The following is a 20392-nucleotide window of genomic DNA, read 5'->3' on the forward strand; positions in this document are numbered from 1 at the left end:
ATGAGTGAAGAGACAAACAGTGATGGCTTAATCTGTGCTTACATAGCTTGTATATCTCTGCACCAGTGCCAGCTCTGTCTTGGAAGTGCAGAAACTTGGGGTGGGGTGGGGTTATTAGAGTTGTTGGTGACTGTGCCTTGCAGGGTGTCTGGAAGTGTTTTTTTCTGGCCTTTGCAGGACACCTGTGGGCAGAGGAAGAGCTTGGCTTCGCCTGGCTCTGATGCAGAAGAAACTTTCAGAGTACATGAAAGCCTTGATTAACAGGAAGGATCTTCTCAGGTGAGTGCTGGACTCATTCTCAGTTAGGTTCACTTCTGCTGTCTTGTAAGACCTTGATCATCTTTCCCATCTCACTCCTCTGTATCTCTTGCCCTGCATCCCACAGTGAATTTTATGAGCCCAATGCACTGATGATGGAAGAGGAAGGTGCCATCATTGCTGGCCTCCTCGTAGGTCTGAATGTCATCGATGCCAACTTCTGCATGAAGGGAGAAGACCTGGACTCCCAGGTACTGGGTATTCAGTTAATGGGTTTGTTCTGCTCATTTAAACTGGAAAATTAATCAATTTTGCATAGCTGATATAAGCTTACTGATGTAATGAGCCCTTACTGAAGTACAGCAGGTGCTGATGTTCTAACTCTAAACTTCCACGCCTGGCAACAGTGGGTTGGTCTTAGAAACCAAATGTTTAATGCAGGATGCAATTTTTCCTTCTCCAGGTTGGAGTTATCGATTTCTCCATGTATTTGAAAGATGGGAACAGCACAAAAGGCAGCGAAGGGTAGGTGCACACACAGTTGTCTTGCTGCTCCCCTCTTGGGAATTCAGGTGTTCCAGGCTGCCCTGTTTCTTTTTTCCAGAGATGGTCAGATAACTGCGATTTTGGACCAGAAGAACTATGTAGAAGAACTCAATAGACATCTAAGGTAAAACATGTTCTCTAGCTCTTTATTGTCTTATAGAACAAAAGACAAGACAGGATTTTAAAAAGTGAAGGAATGACTGTAGGGTTTTTTCTCTTCAACAGTGCTACAGTAAACAACCTGCAGGCCAAGGTGGATGCCTTGGAGAAATCCAACACAAAGCTGACCGAGGAGGTAAGTGTCGTGGAAAACCACTGGATGCTTTGGCCTTTGGAAGTTAGGGGATTAAGTTCCTTTCAGATGTCTGGTGTACAGAATGAGGGGTGTTTAATGATGGAACTGGAATAGCTGACCTGCTAAGGAATTTCACCGGCTATTGCTACTGAACACAAGCTGGAAAACCAACTGTATTTTTATGTAAATTTGCAGAAAAGTAAAGGAAAAAATATCATTCTAAGTGAGATGTCCAGCCTGAGCCCAAGAAATGGTGGATACGTGAAGCTTAGGTGCAATCTGTGTTTTAACAGGGTCTGCAGCTCATTACTGATGGTGTAAATGTCATAAAATGTCTTTGGGTCAGTTCTCTGGCAAATGAGTGGCAGGAGGTCTTCCCTGATGGAATGAGTGGCTTTTGGTGTCTTATCTGCACAGAGGCGTGGTACCAGGAGATGAATTGCAGTGGTGACTGCAGTTTTGGAGTTTGGTAGTGAAGTTGCCCAGGGAGGGCTGCAGTGTGTGCAGTGAGGCTGCAGTGGCAGCACAGGTGCTGTGCCAGGCCAGGGGTTGGTCATGAGCTGTGTCCCACATCACAGCCATGTGTGTGTGTTGGGCCTGAGCTCTGCCAGGCACTCACTTAAACCCAGGAGTTCTGTTTGGGTTTGTCACAGGGTAGCACAGCTGATGCCTTGGAATGTCTCTGAGCCACTTCTGTACGTGAGCTTTATGTGAGTTGCAGATTACAAAGCCAGAAGGAGTTTCTGAAGTTCCTTTTGCCTTTGACCATACGCTTACATTAATCTGTTGGCCTGCAGTGCTGTCACCCCTGGGAATTCCTCTGAGCCAGTCCTGTCCTTAAGGGTGCTGTGTGCTGCTCATCCAGTTTCCAGCCAAATCTTCCTCATCTGGTGGGGTCAAGAGAGGAAAAAAAAACCGAGTAAAGTATGTTTCTGGTGTGTTACTGTTGTGTTTTGTTCCCAGCTTGCAGTTGCCAACAACAGGATCATTACACTGCAGGAAGAGATGGAGAGGGTTAAGGAAGAAAGCTCCTACATCCTGGAGTCCAGTCGTAAGGTTGGTGTATTTTGTGTGTGTGTGTATGATTGCTGAGCCCTGGGGCAGGCCCAGCCTGAATGCCTTGTTTGGAACAGAGTTTATTTCCTTGTGTGTCTCACACAAGTGCCACAGTGCATTAGAGGAATGGCAGGTGGGCCCTGTGCAGAGGGAACAGATGGGCCCTGGCCACAGGGAATCCTGCCTGGCCATAGGGATGAAGCAGGGAGTGCGCACGGAGCCAGGAGCTCCCACAGCTTATGGCTGGCTGGGCAAGATGTTGGGACAGGAGGGAGGGGGACTTTCTGTGAAGGGGAGGCAGGAAAATCAGGAAGTAGGAGTTGTGCTGGTTCGTCCTGAATTGTTGCAGAATGCCAAGTGTTGGGGAAAAGCCAATAATGAGGCCAGGTGGGGGCTGGCAGTACACAATACTGAGTGAACTGTGTCTGTTACCTCAGGCCACCAAAGACAGAACTGCTGACGGGCAGGCATTGACTGAAGCACGGAAGCAGCTGAAAGAGGAGACTCAGCTGCGCCTGGTGAGGACTGAGGGGGCTTGGGCTCACCTCACGGGGCTGCAAAGGGTCACTGCCATGCTGAGCTCTTGTTCCATAAATGTGTGGGGAGAAAAATACCTGACCTGAAGGTATTAAGGAAATAAAGTCTGCTTTAGGAAATAAAATCTTTCCTTAGACCCTTCCATCCCAAAGACAGGTCTGTGCAGAATTCCCTGACTCTGCTAGCCATGCTGCACACCTGGCCCTGATACTGGACCGAAAACTGGGGAGTTACTCTCCTTAAGGCACGTGTCAGATGTGCAACTTTGAAGTTATGGCAATGCAGCAGACTCGTGGGTAGGGACTATATGGGCAGAAGGGAAGGATGCTTACCCCCTGGGTCTTGAGGGAAGCTCCTGGGAGTGCTGAGGGCTCCTTGTGTTCCAGGATGTGGAGAAGGAGCTGGAGGCGCAGATCGGGATGCGGCAGGAGATGGAGCTGGCCATGAAGATGCTGGAGAAGGACGTCTGTGAAAAGCAGGATGCACTGGTGGCACTCAGACAGCAACTGGATGATCTCAGGGCTCTAAAGCATGAACTGTCTTTCAAGCTGCAGGTAGGGAGCTAAGGAAATGCAGGGAATTCCAGGTGAAAGTCAGAGCTGCTGTGCATTTATTCCTCCTGCCTGTCGGAAAGGTGCTGGGTGTGCAAGGGTCACAGGCTGTGCAGCACAGTCCTGTCCTGCTGTGAGAACGCTGGAACATGGTGGAGGGTAAAGGCAAATTCAGTTTCTTCTGAACAAAAATCCATCATGGTCTAGAAGTTTGTGTGTGAGACAGGGGAAAGCATCTTGTGTGGTTTTGTGGTGGGAAAAGAGCTGTGGGAGCTTGTGTTCCAGCACAGTCTGGTGTGGAGGGCCCCTGGTGTAACTCCTGTGTGGTGACACAAGCAGACTCTCCAAATAGCAGCACAATGCTCAGGATAGATCCTAAAATCAACTTGACAGCAGGAAGGAGCTGCTTTTGCTCTCCTTGAGCCCATGGCTTTGTTCAAAGCAGCTGAATTATATTAAGATATTGAGTATTAGCAGGCACTGCATCATGCATTTTCCATGTCCAGGAAGCTTCATGAATGGTGGCATTGCTCTGTTGTGGGGTGCAGATGTCTCTACGGCAAGACATTTGTCCTCGTAATACTGACCTTTGCTTTTCCAGCACTTTTTCCTGCCTCTTTGCCTTCTGCCCTGTTGTTTCATGAGTCAAATGATTTATGGGGGTTTGTTTGGGATTTACTACTCCTTACACAAACCCTCACTGCTCCTTTTCCCAGAGTTCAGACATGGGAGTGAAACAGAAGAGTGAATTAAACAGCCGCTTGGAAGAAAAAACAAATCAGATGGCTGCCACCATCAAACAGCTGGAACAAAGGTAAGACAGGAAGCTTGAACCATGATCCACTGGTGTGTCCTTTAGTGTAGGGTCCCATGGATCCAGAATGGGCATGGGGAGAGTCCCAGTGTTCTGCTAGACAGAGCTGCCTGAGGGGACTAGTGGGAGCAGCATCTCTGGGACTTCGTTAATGGGTAGCACATTGCCCTCCATTGGGTGCTCTCATTTTAGGGTTTCTGTTGGGAAGGGTTCTTAGTAAACAGGGTGGTTTTCTTGGTAACAAATTTGTGTTTGGAAATGTTTCACGATACCTACTCAGCTAATTCATGTGTTCTTTTTCTCTTGCTGTTCTTATTTTTTCCATTTTCTCATCATCCTCATTCTGACTTACTTATACAGTGAAAAGGATTTGGTGAAACAGGCAAAAACCTTAAATAGTGCAGCAAACAAACTGATCCAGAAGCATCATTAGACATTTTTATGTCTGGCCACCTCACAGCTCTGACATCAGAACTCATTTCTGAGGGGAGAACTTGCGAATTGCTAAAAGCAACCGTTAAAATGTTAATTGTTCACCTAAAGTTGATTTGGAGTTTGCCGAGTTTTTAAAATCAGTGAGTTTTTCCTGCCAAGATTTAGTAGGCTATAAAAACCCCCAACCCTACTATTTAAACCGTGTTCAAGTACCAATGAGCTGGCCCCTGAGCACCCGGGAGAGCGCCAGGAGTGGGGCGAGGTGGCAGCACGGCCCTCGGCGCGTGCATGGCTCAGACGGGGCCGTGGCCAGCTCGGGACAGTCAACTCCTTTTCTTGTATTGCCCTTTTGTGAAGTAGACGAGAAATGCATCCCTGGAAGTTGTTGACAGTAGTTGTGTGCGTACCCCAAGCTGTTCCCCGTTCTCTTCTGTTCTGTGGGTTCAGCCCCGAGTCCAAGCCGAGCGGGCGCAACGCTGGCCCGTCACTGGGAGGACCAGCCCCTCTCGTAACCAGCCTGCCTGAATTCTGCCTTAGGGACTTGGGGGGAGGGTGGGGACTTATCCTTATTCCTTTAAACTTCATGTGTCCAGAATTAGTAGCTGTAGGTGTCTTAGAGTAACACGATAGAGTGGTAAGTTCAGTGGAAACCTTCTCTTTGCATTGCTTCTACCTCTGCGAGGAATCCCTCCAGACATACCCTGTGGTCCTTCCTGACCCAAGGAAGTGGAGGAGAGGTGTTTTGGGAGGTCTCTTCCCTTCCCAGAAAGGGAAGTTACTGGTTTTATTAAAAAAAATCTGATCTTTGTTTAAAGAAAACAAAAACACATTAAAAAAGGAGAAGGAACCAGTGTGCAGCAGTGGGGAGTGGAGGTGGAAATTTGGTCCTTGCCCTTTTCTTGTCCGAATAGTTGGTGGCTGAAGAGTTGCCTTTTACACTTCTTGCATTTTCTTCTGAGTTTGCCTTGCTCAAAACAAATGGAATTTGCTAATGGAACAAGTGCTAAAGCTTGGAAATGCCTCTCAATAGGAAAAATAATTGCCAGTTTAACACCCTGGTGCAAAATCTGAAGTTAACTGTAACTTAAACTATTATAGACTAACATTCTCTGATCACTGAAGTCCCTGTGCTGGCCTCTCGCAGGCTTTAGGTTTATAAATGCTCCTCAAGATTTTTCTTTTTCTTTTGGAAGGTTAGATTTGGGGCGTTTGTGTATCATATAAGGGGTGTTTTGCTCTGGTGAGATGTCTGTAGTAATTCTTTGATGCCAGTTCTCCCTTTGACCTGTGGGACGGTGCTCCTTGGGGCAGTGGGTGGCAAACGTGACCAACACAGGAGGGAACACCTCGGTGTGTTTACAAATGCAGGGGGCTCAGCCTGGTCCCTGCAGGTGTGAGCGTGGGCCACTGTGGGGCTTGTTCCCCAGGCTCCCAGCACAGCCCTGCTGGGAACCTCCCTGCCATGCCCGAGCTGCATGCTTGAACCTATAAACTCACCCCTCAGTAACCTGCTACTAGAAACTCATCCTAACTCCCTGCAGAAAAAATAATCCTAAGGGAAAGGTGGAAGCTTTGATCAAGGTGTGTGATATGAACAGCTGGTTAGGACAGGAACCCCCCCTGCCTCTTAGCACAGTTATGCTGTAGGAACAGGGGGTTGAGATTTGTGCTGAAATCAGAGAGATTTAAGGATCTGGCTGCTTCTGATGTCAGGCCCTGAGTGGGAATGTGGTGGTGTACTGATGCTTGGGGCTTGAGCCGAAGTGTTCACCCATGGGAGAGACCAGGAACATGCACTAATTTCTCAACAGAGTAGCTACCACCTATGTTGCAAGTTCCAGTTACCTGTGCAAAGCTGAAATGTAACGTACATTAGACTCCAATTTGATCTAAAATTCTGTGTACTTGAGGTTTGCTTCGAATCTGGACAAAAGTGATGTTTTCTGTTTCTCATCTAATGGCTGTAAACTGTAGAGATAGAATAAAAACTATTGAAAATGAGAGCTTCTGCCTGGTTCACCTACATTTGCTTTGCTTTTGAACTATTTTCCTCCTTTCCATTGTTTTTACCATTCTTTTTTTTCCTTTTTTTTGGTTTACCTTTTCACTGGGTTTTTTATTTGTTGGTTAAACTCAGTCTTCCTCCCCACCATGGCTTTTGTTTTTTATCACAAGTTCATGTGGCTCAAATCCAGATTGCGACAGGCAGAGAAGGACCGGCAGCTGGCCCTGCAGGACAACCGGCTCTTCAAGCAGGAGTTTGGGGACAAAATCAACAGCCTCCAGCTGGAAGTGGAAGAGCTCTCCAGGCAGCGGTGAAGAGACACTTTCCCAACCTCTTTTCTGGGCTCTTGTTGCTGTGTTTAGGGGAGAGCAGGCAGGGTGATGGCACAGGGAAGCAGGGCATGGAGAGGGAGTGTGAGGCAAGTCGTGTGTTAGATGCCATGAGGTGTAATTCCAGGGAGGGAAGTCCTTGGTAACAGCATCACTTGGATACTGGCACAGGCTGCCCAGAATAGTTGTGGATGCGCAGTCCCTGGGAGTGTTCAAGGCCAGATTGGACAGGGCTTGGAGGAATCTAATCCAGTGGAAGGTGTCCCGGCACAGGGTGGAACAAGATGGTCTGTAAGGTCCTTTCCAACTCAAATCTGCTGTGATTCTGTGATAATTGGGAATCCAAAGCTAACATTAACTATTTGCTGCTCTTGGGTAGGGACTGAGCTACCAAGTCTCTGCCTGGAGCAAACACAGAAGGGGCTGGAGCAAGGGCAGTAATTTTGGTTGTCTTACCTGACACACTGTAGTGTGATGTGGATTTTTTCCCAATTTGAAACTGTTCTTAGTTTGGTGGAAGCCAAACAGAGACCTTGGCAAAAGCTACCCCATTTTCCCCTGCAGACTCACCACTTGAGCAGTGTCAGGGACACAGAGATATCTCTTTCCTTAAAATAGAAGAGCATCTCCTGCAGCCTTAACACATCTGTGGCTTGTTGCAAGGTCACTGGGATGAATTCTGTGGGAGCCTTAGTGGATGCATGGAGGTTTTTGTCCCTTCTTTCCTTCCTGGCCCAGATTTTTGTTTCCTTTTTCAAAATGCTGCTCTAGCAACCAAAAAATGGCTTTGGTCAGCAATTGCTGTGAGGTCCTGGGTGTACATGGGTGAGCTTAGGAGGACACAGGCAAATGGGTCTGTTTTTGCATCAGTTGGATACTAACTGTGCGAGAATTAGATGAAAGAACTTGTGGATTTTTCATCCTGGCACATTATGGCTAAACACACTGCAAGACAACTTTTGGCTCCAAGAGGCAGTTTTAGCTCTTGAGTTAGGGGTGTGAAGAAAGGGTCAAACAGTTCATCAGTTGTCAGTGCCAAGTGTCCCAAAACTATCCTTTGTTCACAATTCCACCTGGTATTCCAGGAGCCACCTAGAACTGGAGCTAAGGCGGGAAAGAGACAGATGGTCTCACAGTCACCAGCACAGCCAAGAAAGCAAAAAAGGCCCAAAGAATTGGCTCAGACAGGTAATGTGACTTGGGTTTTGGCTTGGGTTTGAGGTACAGTTTCCCTTGGCTTGTTTGCTTTTACTGAGCTTTCTGAGGCAGTAAATGGTTGTTGTTCACATGCCACAACCAGAGGAGCTTTGGGAAGATTTTTATACACTCTGAACAGGCAATTTGAGCTGTAATGGGAACTGTGCAGTAACAGAGATGGCTTCTGCAGTTCTTTGTTTCTCCCTGGTCTGCTGGGATGGTGCAGTTTTGTCTTTTTTGACCAGTATTACACCATTTCAGTGAAGTGCTTTAGGCCTCATTGCTCAGCTGCGACCCACATCTCAGGGAGATGGGGAGGATTCTCTTGCTGGCTGGAGAAGTTTGTCTATGGTCAGCTTTTACAAAACCTCTTCACCCCATCCTCATTCTCAGCCTCTGCTCTACAGATAAGATCTGGTGACTGTGGTGTTTCTGGTAACAGGAGGTCATGGGACCCCTGCCCACCTCCAAGAGGCACAGTCCCACCTCTGTTCACAGCAGAGGGAAAGCACTGAAAGCTGCTCCCAGGGGAAACTGGCACCCAGATACCCCTCTGTGCCAAGGAGGGGCAGAGCAGTATCCCAGGGGAGCAGTAACAATTCTCCTCTTGCAGTATGGCAGGAGTGAAACTGGAGTTTTTCTCTAGTGCAGCTGATGGGTGAGCGTTTCCTTTTGGCAGGATGGGAAGCTCAAAGTCCAGGAAGAAAATGCTAAAGTAAAGCAGCCGCTGAGAGAGAACAGTGTCCTGCCACAGAGGTAAGGAAGGAAACAAATCTCACCTCTGCCTCTCCTTTCCCAAGTCATGTATTCTCTTCTTCAATTTCTGTACCACCAGGGAGTTTGGAGTAGTCCAACTTCACTTTTTAAGAAGGATTTCCAACCTCCTGCCCTTTGAGTTCTCTGCTGCTTTTCCATAGCTCTCAGAGGGAAGGAGGAGGTTCTGTTGTTTGCCATCAGGGAAAAGCTCTCTCTCTCCCCCATTTACCTTTGAATTTTTCTTCCTGTCTAAATCTGTTTACTAATTTTTCTGACTCAAGAATCCTTGGTTAGCCAAATGTAAGACCTTTGGAACTCATGTCCAAAGTGTCTTTGGTGAGGGAAAGAAGGGTGTTTGGACCTCCTAAAGAGAAGCTACTGGGGAAAGAGAGCTTCAGATGAGATTTTAAGAAGATGGCTTTGTAAAATTGTGGTTCAGGTCACTTGTTTCCATACAGAATTACTACAGAGGAGGATTCTTGTTGCAGGATTTTAGTATTTAGTTTTAGGAGTTAAAAGGTGTTTTCAAAGCCCCTGGGCACAGCTCAGTGCTGAGGCTTTGGCTTGAGGATGGAACAGCTCGTTGGAAGTGCTCTCACTGTCAGGGCTCTGCTGCAGTGTCTTGAGTGCCTGTGGAGAGGCACTCTCCATTGAGTTAGTCCTTGAGTTAATCAGGAAAATATCCTCTTAAAATAGCATAAAGCAGTTCAAATCTGCTTTGCCAGATACTAAAAAACCTTCCAGGCTTGAGTTTTTTTTCTTTTTTTTCTTTTTTTTTTTTTTTTTTCTTTTGGTCCTGTTTCACCTGGAGTATTTAAGCAGGTGAGGATCAAGGTGATGGTTTACAGGCCTTGTGGTGCTGCCTTTCACAGCAGGGGTGGGGATCAAACCTGCAGGCCTGTGTTTAAAGACAGTTTCAAACTATTTTGCTCTAGCACCTCGACTGTATATTCTATGTTCATTCTTCTGCTCTCCTGCAGGCATTTTGCAAGTTTTTCTTCTGCTCTTCCCATTGAACCAGGAGCGCTACTCAAAAATCTGGGGAGGGTTTTAAAAACAGGATGCCCTGATAGCACAGATGTTTTATTTAGAGGCTCTGGTGATAGAAGGCCTGCTCCAAGTGATGCTGTTGTTCCTTTGTAGGTCACCCAGCAGCAGGCAGGAGGAGCAGGTGGGTGATTCTCCTTCTTGGCGGTTTTGCTTTTCCTGTAAATCAGCTGGATCAAAATCCACTCCTTCTCCTCTGTGCACCTGGCAAAGCAGAGACCCCCAGACTGCCACTGGGATGCCTTGGGCTGTCTTGTCCACTGGGAATTTCTGCTGCTGTCAGCTTGTTAACAGTGAAAACCCAATTTAGTTCCCCCCTTGTTACTGCTGAGCTCTGCCATAGGACCCACGTAAAGCAGAATGTCTTGGTTTTGGCTTGGGCTTTAGGAGCAGCTGTCAGGGCCTGGACACACCGAGGTCTGCCAGCTCTGCCAGGAGGACAGCCGCAGCCAAAGAAGGGTAAGTCCTGGACTTGAACTGGCATCTCCCACACCCAGTCACCGAGTTCCCTCTGCATTTTGTTGTGGAATCACAGATTCCTGCTGGTGACTTGTACCAAGAAATTAGCCCTTGCAGGCCCCTCTGCCCTTAGTGAAATGCTGATGGCGTGATGGTTCCCTGCTCTGCCCTGTTCAGTGGTTTGGTTTTCCTCCCCCTTAGCAGCTTCTTCCCTTCTTGGGCTCAGTGTTTGTTTTTCCCCCGAGTTGATCTTCCAAGACTTCTCTGTCCTTTTCCTGCATTCCAGAACATCTGCAAGAACTGTGGGGGCACCTTCTGTGAAGCCTGCTCAGTGCATGAGCTGCCCCTCCCGTCTAGCATCAACCCCGAGCGCGTCTGCAACCCCTGCCACCAGCAGCTCATCCAGCAGTATTCCAGCAGCCCCTTGTAGGGAACAGCTGACACAGAGGTGACAAACAAGGGTTGCAGCTGATGGTGTTTCTGGAGTTGTTCAGGGAGAATATGAAGGCACTTGCCCATGTGCTTTGGAGGTCGGATGGGAAGCAGCTTCTTGGTGTTTAGAATCTCCTGTTACTAAAACAGCCCTTCCCTGTACCAAAACCAGCCTGTGGAGAATTGCATTAGGAATGTCACATGGGGCAGCCCTTGGGGTGTGCCTGAGCAGTCTCAGGACTCTGGGAGCCACTGCCAAACCAGAGCTGTTGTCTGCATGTGGAAGTTGGGAGTGTTCTCACCCTCGCGTGTGGTGTGGGTGTGTAGTGCTGCTGCTGAGCAAAGGCTCTCCAAAAGCCAACAGGAGCGTTGGTATTCCTCACTCTGGCTGCACTTGAAATCCCATTTCCCCTTTTCCATTTGCCCTGGACAGGCTGGCTCATCCTGAGAACCCTGGGCGGTGGTGTGAGCAGGGCAGGTGAACACATCCTCCCTGCATTTCCTTGGCTCAGGGCTCTGACCAGGGGCTTAGTCTGCACAGGGACACCCCAAACCAAGCTGTGAATGTTCTGTTCCCCCTCTGTGCTTCAGGGGCTAGGCTCAATCCGTATCAAACAGAGGTTTAGGGCCACTTGGATCCACCTCTCTATCTTGCACACATGGAAACATTGTTACAATAAACCTGGCATTTCACTTTTAGTTGGATCAAAACTAAATGGGAACACTTTTCACCTGTTAGAAATTTTAATTGCACATGCAGTTCCGAGAGGTTTCATGGTTCGTGCCACATCATTGTTTGTTACTGTTCCCTCAAGGAATTTTGTTGGTCCAAAAAGTGGTGGTGGCTTTCTCGTGTCACAGGAGTGTTTACTCCTTTTCCTGTTGGCACCTCCTGCCGTCTCTGAGACCACGGAATGTCCTGTAGTTCGTAGAAAAGGGATGCACTAGTGTGATAAATGCACTGGGGTTTTTATAGATATTGTTAGAGGATAGTGGTTAATTCTTTGGAGGGGATTTTCTAGTCTTTAGATTGGCTGGAACCACATGACAAAGCCTCTTGGAGCTGAGGAACTGACATGGTTGGTACTGCTTTGTACCAGGAATCATCTCTTTTAGATCTTTTTAGGACTTGGCAGGTTCAGTCACCCAACTTCTACACTTCTCTGCTCTTTTGCCCCCAAGGGCAGCTTCCTGACCTGTTTCCTTGCTGGTTATCCCCTAAAGTATGGTAGGAGTTGTTAACAGTGTTGAAATACCAAAAGCCTGGAATTCAGGTGAATTCCTGAGTTTTCTGAAGGGGTGAGACACTGGAGGTGGCTGGAGAAAAACCCTGAATTCAGTGTCAGTAGTTTTGAGTACACACTATACACATCCAACAGTGTGAACTCCTGCACCCAACCCCAATATGAGACTCATCCCCCAAGGAGAAAACAAGACCCAGGCAATGCAGAGGGAGCATTAAACTGGAAATGGAGGATTAAACTCCATTAAGCAGGGAGGTGGCTGAGCCCCTCCGGAGCACAGCCCTAGTGGCTGCCATGGGACGGGCCTTTTGGAAGGTGGGAGTGGGACCATGCTGGCTGCCAGCTCCCTCTGTGCTCACATACTCTGTGTGATGCCAGGGTTGGTTCACACCTGGACCTTGTGGGAATGGGGGGCACAAGTTTTCTGATGTTAATTTTGTTCCACACAATAAAAAAACTTGATCATCCATATCCTGCCTCCTGAGTTGTCTTTCCCTCCCATTCCTCTTGGGTTGGAGGTATGAAAGGATTCAGAGCAACAGCATGCACCTGTGTGAGGACTTAGATCACTCTGGTGTTAAATGGCAATCCTGGTGTTTTATTAATGCAGCCTGATGCACCTGGAGCCCAGAACTGCTTCACTCTGCAGCCTTGGCCATTTCCACTGCAGCTGCTGCTGGTGCAACTCTCCACAGCCCATCACATTTATTACAAGCTCTTGCAGATGGCTGAATTAATCTTGGCTTGTCCTCTTCGCTGAGTGGTGACTCTTGGACCTGATCTTCATCCTCATACCCACGGAATGTGTTTCCTTGGCCTAAAAACAAGGAAGAGGAAAAATAAAAATCACTCCCTCCCTCACTGTGGCTTACTGTTTTCCCTTTTTTCTCCAATGCCCACTGCATTTTATCCCTGTTAATGCTCTATTAGAATGAAATAATAGAGTTTGGCAATAGTAAAATACCACAGACTTCAGGTGGGACATGCTCAGGTGGAGCTGCAGTACAGGCACACTTGGTGGGGGTATTTAATTCCCCCAGCACAAGCACCAACAGAAGGGACCTGCCAAGAAGTGTGGGATGCAGTTAAACGGTCCAGCTGCACATCCTGAATCTGCCCCAAGGACTTACCCCTGGGCTGGATTACAAACCCAGGCGGGGTGGGCTGCCCTCCCTGCTGCAGGGACCAGGGCTTGGGGAGCAGTAACCACTTTCTGAGGGGAATTCATGGAACAAGCACTATCTTTCCACCATCTTTCATAGCCACACCAAACCTCACCCCACCCAAAAGACCAATTACTATGAAGCCACGTCTGTGGGAAATGTTTAGCTGTGTTTCCTCTCCTTGCCAAGGAATATAACCCCATAAGAGCTTTCCGTGCTGCCTCTGCACTGCAGGACTGGCACCTGTGGAATCCAGAGGTGCAGGCTGTGGGATACAGGCTGGACACACCTGTGTCAGGGTTAGGGGGTGGTTCCCTTCAGCCCCTCTACATTTCATCCTGTGGGCTGGTTGGAATACCACGGATTGTGAGCCTGGGGCACACGTTGCTACAAAGAGGAGAGCAGGAAGGACAGAGGTGGCATGTGCTTACCAAACCTGTGCCTATGCTGCTGTCACTAGCAGTTCTCCTCTCCCTTTGGATGTTCATTCAGGAACAACTCAATGGCACAGTGCTCTGGGGAATGGAAGAGAGGTGGGCTGAGGTGAGACACTTGCATATGTCGCATAGTGGTTTGTTTTTTTCTCTGTCAAGCCCATGGCACATCACAACTTGGAAAACTACACCCAAGTGATCCCTCTGCACAGGGTGCAACAGTAGCTGGATGAGCTGTGCCAAACCCTCTGAGATCTCAGTCCCAGCGTTGTAGGATCCCCTTTTTTCTGACTTACCCATCTGTGACCCTTCCTTGGCCATTGCTGCAACTGCATCCTCATGGCTCTTGAAGTACACATCTGCCTCTCCTGTGGCATCTCCATGGGAGTTATATTCCACCAAGATCCTTGTGGGTCTCAGCGGGGCAAAAAACTGAAAAGCAGGACAGAGATTGGTGAGAAAGAAACAATAATGCACCCTATTCCCCAGAAACTCAATGCTTTTTATTCACAAACCCCACCAACCCATGGAGGGTCTGAGCTCCTGAGCAGCAAAAGCTCCCTGATGCATCTGGGTGAAGCTGAGGCACTCCCCAGTCACCTGTCTCAGCCCCTGTGAACTCCTGGCATAGAAACTCCTGCCAGGAACAAAAATCCTCACATGGCACTCACGTTCTGTACACATCAGTGCAGCTCCATATACACTGTTAAAGTTTCTGTGCAGTCAGCTACTACTCTGAAATCTTGCTTTATATTCTCAATGGCTCCTCAAGCCTACTGATGGATATTAACACATCCCAGCAAGCCTTACTTCCTTCTTATTCATAGAGGAGCAGATCCCTGATGTGCCTGAGGCCACAGCTCTCCAAAGCCACACAGCACTGAGGACTAACAGACACTAATTAAAAGCCTACAATTCCTGAAGCTGTAACAATTAACTGAGGGTTTGCATGGCTACTGACAGAACCACACTTCATCTGTAGCCTGTTACTCACATTTATTATGTCCTGGGCACTAGCTTGGGAAGGAAAACCCCTCATGCAGACAAAGTGCTGTTCTGGTGATGAGACATTCTCAGACTCTAAAACGTTCCTGGAGCTTTCAGTTCCTTGCCTGTACAATTCTGTGGAATGGAGGGAAAAACCATCACTTGTGCCTGCAGTGCCCCCTTCCCTCAAAGCCGTGGGCATGTGGGATGACACGAAGGGGCCTTGAGGAACACTCATGACAGGGAGGGACTCACTGATTTCTTCTTCAGCATAGGAGCCTCCAGTGTCTCTCCAGCCCCTGTCTTCAGAGATGGATTCATACTCTCTTCTCGCTTTGGAATAGGCCATCACCTGCTTGCTGTAGGGCATGTGCCTTTGCATCTGGTGCTTTCTGCTCACATACACTTCTATGTACCTGGAGCCCAAAGGGAAAGAGCACATGGCACAGCCGGCACTCAGGGCTTGGAGAAAGCACCTTCCAGCTCTGTCCTGCCTTGGCTCTGCTCAGGTACTGGGGGTACTGAGAGCCCTGCCACGGCCCGCCAAGGTGCTGAAGAATTAATTCATTTCACTGGCACAGTTCTTTTTGAGGCTGTTCTTCCCTCGCTGCACTTCTGCAAACTGCACTGGTTTCTGCAAAGCCCAAATCTAAGACCCTACCCAGCCCCAGCACAGGCAGACCCAAAAGATGCACAGGGTCACAGAAAATACTTCAGTGGAGCCCTATGATTTTCCATATGCTTATGAAATTGATGGGATTTCCCTAGCAGTGTTAAATCAGGCAATATCCAGAGCACTGAAGGAACAGAGTGATGAAAACTAAATACAGACAATCCAAGGGAGGGAGCCTTCCACCCTTCCTGAAGGGAGCAGCCAGTCTAAGGGAAGTAACCCTGTGTACAGGCTGACAGCTCAGCCCCGAGTCCCCACTCAGCACTGGGCACTGCTGGAGGCCAATTCAGGATAAAACCAGGAAGAATGAACGGGAGGAAGCTGCCAGCAATTTTGAAAACCCTTCCATTTCTTGGCTAGACACATGGAAATGGAGGTGTCTGAGCCAGATAGATGAGTCAGGTCAGCTCATGTTCTGACAAAAAAAAATTAACAGTAGATTTGGAATTAAGCTCTTCTCAAGAGGAGTCCTATTAATTCAATTAATTAATCAAATTCTGCCTGTGGAGCAGCTGTTTGCTTTTACTATGAGTGGGGAGGTTGACAAACACAAGGAAATGCAGCCTCGAAATGGGAAGTAAGGAGATAAAAGGAGATTGGTGTGCAAGAGGAGAGGTAAGGTTTGGAAAACTCTTTAATTATGTGGGGTGCAGATAAAAGTTTTATAGATTACTGAAGTCAGAAAACTCAGCAGGGAAAAGCTGCCTTGGTTGTTTGGGTTTTCTTTTCTGAGCACAGCTCTGGAGGTGTTTAAAAGCTGTGTAGATGTGGTGCCTACAGACAGGGTTTGGGGCCGGGTTCAGCAGTGTTGGATACAATGATCCTGAAGGCCTTTTCTAACCTAAATGATACTATGGACTCTGGGAAAAGGTGGCCTTGTGATTCTGTTTGAGAGGAAAGAGGCTCTTGTGAGGTAACTGTGTGGGTTCAGTGCTCTGGAATAAAATGGTGTAATTCCCACAGGGGATGTGGTCACCAAAGAGGTGGGAGATGGTGCAGTGCGGGAGTGGACTCAAGCCAGGTCAGCTGTGCTGCAAACAGGTATTCCTTGTGAGGAAGCACCAGCTGTGCTGGGCACTGGGCTGACAGACAGGAGGACAGCTGCCAGAATTGCCCAAAGCATGGAGGAACCTGGTGGAAATCTGGCAGGATCACATGTCTGAAGGAGGCACAGGATCCCTTTGCACTGAGGCCTTGGGCAGACTACATCTATCTAGTGTTCCCCACTCTGGAGGCTGTCATCCCTTTTCATTGGGATGAGAATGTCTTCAGGAATATCTGAAAAACTGGAGACTTTCTGAGAGGCTCCAAAGTCCTCAAAACTATGAGTGCTGCAGGTGCCTCTGCCACCCTTAATTGCACTGTGAGTGTGAAATGAGATGTTTCATCTGGCAGGAAGCTCCAAGTCCCACAGGAGCTTCACACCCTGTTCTCCTACCCCTTGAACTCCAGGGAAGGACCTACCTATTTCCCATATATTCCCTGTGCCGTAGCAGGGCCTTGGCTGCCATTTCAGGAGTCGCAAACTGCACAAAAGCTTCTCCTGTTCTTCTGTCTCCTCGGTAAATGAAAGCTATGTCTGTTATTTTCAAACCTAGAGATGGCAGGAGAAAAAAAGGCATTGATTGTGGCAGAAACTTGTGCTGTAGCTTGGAAAGCCTTTTTCTTTTTTTTCTCCTTTTTTTTTCTTTTTTGACAAGCTAACTGGGCAGCTTAATAGTTCTGAAACAACTGCTCGTGCTGGCCTAATTGGGATTTTTTAAACTCCAATTTTTTGCTTTAAGGCAGTTTTCACAGAAGACTTAGTTAAAAAATGACACAATTTGAGACTTCGAATAAGTGAATCTGAGTTCTGAACAACAAGTAGATCTAGAGCACAAATGTTCTTGGAATTTTCTCTTATTATGGTATTTTTTTCCTGCATTTTTAAATACTCAAGTCAGATTCAGTGCATTTCACTTTTTATCCTTATGTAGAATGTTATCTTGGGGAGCCAGGACCTGGACTGCTCCAGCACTGAGTATGAGACAAGAACTCAAGTGGACTGATGTCACAGCTGGGAACACTCACATTGCATTCACCCGGACTTAACTATCACTCAAACCTTTTCCCTTCTCAAATTTGCCAAATTATGCACTGGTAGCGATCCAACTGCAGATCACAACATCTGGTCTCCTTTCTTTGCTTCCCCTGGCCCCAAATCAGAGTGCTGAAAGTACTGATCCTCAGTTAGACCTGCACAAGGTCAGAGGGGCAAGGAAGCTCCAGGGTGCTTAGAAAGCCTGTGTGACTTCTAGGGAACAGCAACTCCTTGTGGTGTTTAAGGCTGCATGTGCTTTGCCTCATCCCTTGAGGAACTACAGTATCAACTTAAGGAAGTGAATGCCTGGTAAAGAAGAACGTGGTGCAGGCTGAGTTACCTGGGAAGAAATCTGCAATGTCCTCCTCGGTGGAGGTGAAGGGGAGGCCTCGGAGCAGCACAACTCCATCGTTCATGGCCTGTGTCTCGTCCCGCAGGTTCTGCAGCAAACCCTCCACATCGCTGTCATGGACTTCAAAAACTGCAAGGAATGTGGCCATGGAGCGTTTCCCCACGTGGCACTGGAAGGCAGCACTCTGCAGGCACTCTCCTAAGGCAGCTTTTGCCCCCTGCAAAGCTCCACCCTGTTTCCTCCCTCACCCCACACTCTGTGGTCCTGCCCCTCTGCTTCCCCTGGCCAGCCCAGGACATTTTGGCCCAGCGGTGCCTCACTGGCTGATCTGCTGCTCAGTTCCACCCCTGCACCTCTTCACTAACCAAGGAGTTCTCAGTCCCTGGGGAGTTTCCCTGCAGTGTAACTCCTGCTGTTCCAAACGCACCTTTCACATAGCGTGGGCCCATGTACCTCAGGTGCTTTTCCAGGGCTCTCTGGACGTCTGCTTTGGACTCCAGCTCGATCAAGGCATCCCCCCTGCGCCTCCCATCCCTGTTTAAGAGGAAGTGTACCCCGTTCTCACCGTTTCGAATTCTACAGCCTGGAAACCAAGGGACACACAACACAGGAACAAACAGGACTGCATCAGACACGGGGATCTCCATGTCCTGACTACAGTGCTCAGGGCTCATCCCCTCAGCACTGCAGAACAAAGGGCAGAATACTTGCATTTCTAACTTGAAGTCTAACGTCAAACTGACTTGCTTTAGTTTGTAAGTAAGCAGCAAGTAATTTAAAAACTTGCATCTGGCCCCTGGGAGGATGCAGCATCTTATGACAGTAGGGAGGATCAGCCCTATGAAGGTATGTAAAAGCTATGAATTAGGATCAGAAAATAACAATGCAATTTAAACTAATTAGTAAAAACTTAAGTTTCTTAAAAAAAGAGGGATTTGGGCCAGCCATAATGGCCTGTAAGAGCATCACTTTGAATTGGATTCCCTCTGCTGTGGAAACACTGATTAAGAAAGGAAAGACTTGTCCAATTAAATTAAAGCGATCATAAGGATGAGCTTCTAGTCAGTGTCCAACAGTTTGGATGTTGATTATTCCCTTTACATGTGTCAGTTATGAATAATTTTGCAGCAATAATAAGACCTCGTCTTTCTCTGTTAAGTAGTCATGAACTAATGACTGATTTTCCTTCTGTTAAGTAGTCATGAACTAATGGGCTCAATACCAGCATGCAGAACAGTTTAGGCAGGAAAATGAACACCCATACTATCAAAGAAGGTAAGGACGTCTTCCTCGGTGCACGAAAACGGGAATCCTTGTGCCCTGACGAGATAGACAGTGTCGTTTTCCGCCTTGGGTGAGGCGGGGTCCTGCTCCGAGAGGCGACCTTCATGGGACGGAGCATCTGTGACCTGTCACGGACACATGAGAGAAGCCCCCGGGTGAGAGGCGGGTAGCCCGCGGTTTCCCGCAGGGGTCGGTGCCCGCCATTTTCGCGCGGCTGTACCTGGCTGTATGCGCGGAGGGCGGCGCGGAGAGGCACCGGGACCGGGGCCGGGAGCAGGGCCAGGGCCAGGGCCGGGGCCGGGGCCGGGGCCGGGGCCGGGGCCGGGGCCGGGGCGAGCCGGGGCAGGCGTAGCGCGGGCGGCAGCGCCGGGCCCCGGCCCAGCAGCAGCGCGGACAGAGCGCGGCGAGCGGCGGCCACGGCCATGCCGGGGATCGCAGCTCCGCCCCCGCGACCTTCCTCCCTCCCTCCCTTCCTTCCTTCCCGGCAGACGCTGCACGGGAAGCGCTTCCCGGGCACCGCCGGCTTCCCTCGGTCTCGGGGGGTGCCCGCTGCTCTGCCCGTGGTGTCGGGGGGAGGCATTCGCGGCTGTCACTGCTGGCTTTTCCTGTCACAGAGCTGTGGCTTAGAACGGCCTGGGTTGGAACGGAACTTAAAGATCATCCTGTTCCACTCCCTGCCATGTACAGGGACACCTTCCACTATCCCAGGTTCCTCCAAGCCCCGTCCATCCTGGACATGAACACTTCAGGGATGGGGCAGCCACAGTTTTTCTGGGCAACCTGTGCCAGGGCCTCACAGGGAAGAATTTCTTCCCAGTATCCCATCTAACCCTGCCTTCCGTCAGTGTGAAGCCATTCCCCCTTGTCCTGTCACTCCAGGCCCTTGTAATAGTCTCCATCTTTCTTGTAGGCTCCCTTCAGGCACTGGAAGGCTGCAGTTTGGTCAGCCTGAAGCTTTTCTTTTCCAGGCTGAAAACATCCTAATTCTCATAGCAGAGGTGCTCCCTTCCTGTGATAACCTTGGTGGCCTCCTCTGCACTTGCTCCAACAGGCCAATGTCCTTTCAGTGCTGAGGATCTCAGGGCTGGATGCAGCATTCCAGGTGGGGTCTCACATGAACAGGGCAGAGGGGAGGAATCCCCCTGGGGATGAGGGATCCCAGGTGGGGATGAGCCCAAGACACAGAGGATTTCTTGCAATACAAAGTTTTAAGTTGGGCTTCATCACGGATAAGCCTTTTACACCCCTTCCCTGGAGGCTGATTTTCCAAGAGAGATTATTTTCTCCCCCTCACTCCCACCCCTGCTTGAAGGTCTCAGAGGCAGCACCGGCTGAACCGGTTGATGAAGGATATTCCCCTTCCAAGTGGTTTGGGAAGACAGTCCTGCTGTCATTGCTGCATCCAGAAGGGATAAGGAGGAAAGACCTGGCACCAAAGTGCACACGTGGGGAAGGTAG

General features: G+C 48.9%; 2 protein-coding genes across 6 annotated transcripts in view; one reads left to right on the forward strand and one right to left on the reverse strand.

The window, feature by feature from the left end:
* The window catches only part of RUFY3 (RUN and FYVE domain containing 3), a 31191-nt gene extending 18761 nt beyond the window's left edge, over positions 1-12430 (forward strand). For 2 of the 5 annotated variants that reach the window (XM_083861778.1, XM_083861779.1), the window contains exons 4-18: positions 178-279; positions 386-509; positions 722-783; positions 863-928; positions 1030-1099; positions 2063-2155; positions 2593-2673; positions 3079-3246; positions 3960-4057; positions 6688-6807; positions 7912-8014; positions 8703-8779; positions 9923-9950; positions 10214-10285; positions 10572-12430. In XM_083861778.1, coding sequence (XP_083717904.1) covers positions 178-279; positions 386-509; positions 722-783; positions 863-928; positions 1030-1099; positions 2063-2155; positions 2593-2673; positions 3079-3246; positions 3960-4057; positions 6688-6807; positions 7912-8014; positions 8703-8779; positions 9923-9950; positions 10214-10285; positions 10572-10715 — 1408 coding nt within the window. In that variant the 3' untranslated portion in view covers positions 10716-12430. Of the gene's footprint in view, positions 1-177; positions 280-385; positions 510-721; positions 784-862; positions 929-1029; positions 1100-2062; positions 2156-2592; positions 2674-3078; positions 3247-3959; positions 4058-4417; positions 6642-6667; positions 6808-7911; positions 8015-8702; positions 8780-9922; positions 9951-10213; positions 10286-10571 lie in introns of those variants that run through there. The other 3 variants (XR_014590145.1, XM_083861780.1, XM_083861781.1) reach the window with 3 other exon arrangements.
* Positions 12431-12538: 108 nt separating this feature from the next.
* GRSF1 (G-rich RNA sequence binding factor 1) lies at positions 12539-19358 on the reverse strand (the record flags this gene model as incomplete). Its single annotated transcript, XM_083861782.1, has 10 exons — positions 12539-12778; positions 13556-13639; positions 13855-13990; positions 14553-14680; positions 14801-14961; positions 16683-16812; positions 17639-17779; positions 18078-18233; positions 18915-19059; positions 19155-19358. The coding sequence occupies 9 exons, from the start codon at positions 19356-19358 to the stop codon at positions 13581-13583; spliced, it is 1260 nt and encodes a 419-aa protein (XP_083717908.1). The 3' UTR covers positions 12539-12778; positions 13556-13580.
* Between the last annotated feature and the right edge of the window lie 1034 nt (positions 19359-20392).

The sequence above is a fragment of the Zosterops lateralis genome, assembly GCF_965231275.1.
Source record: "Zosterops lateralis genome assembly, chromosome: 5".
NCBI classification, from domain to species: domain Eukaryota; kingdom Metazoa; phylum Chordata; class Aves; order Passeriformes; family Zosteropidae; genus Zosterops; species Zosterops lateralis.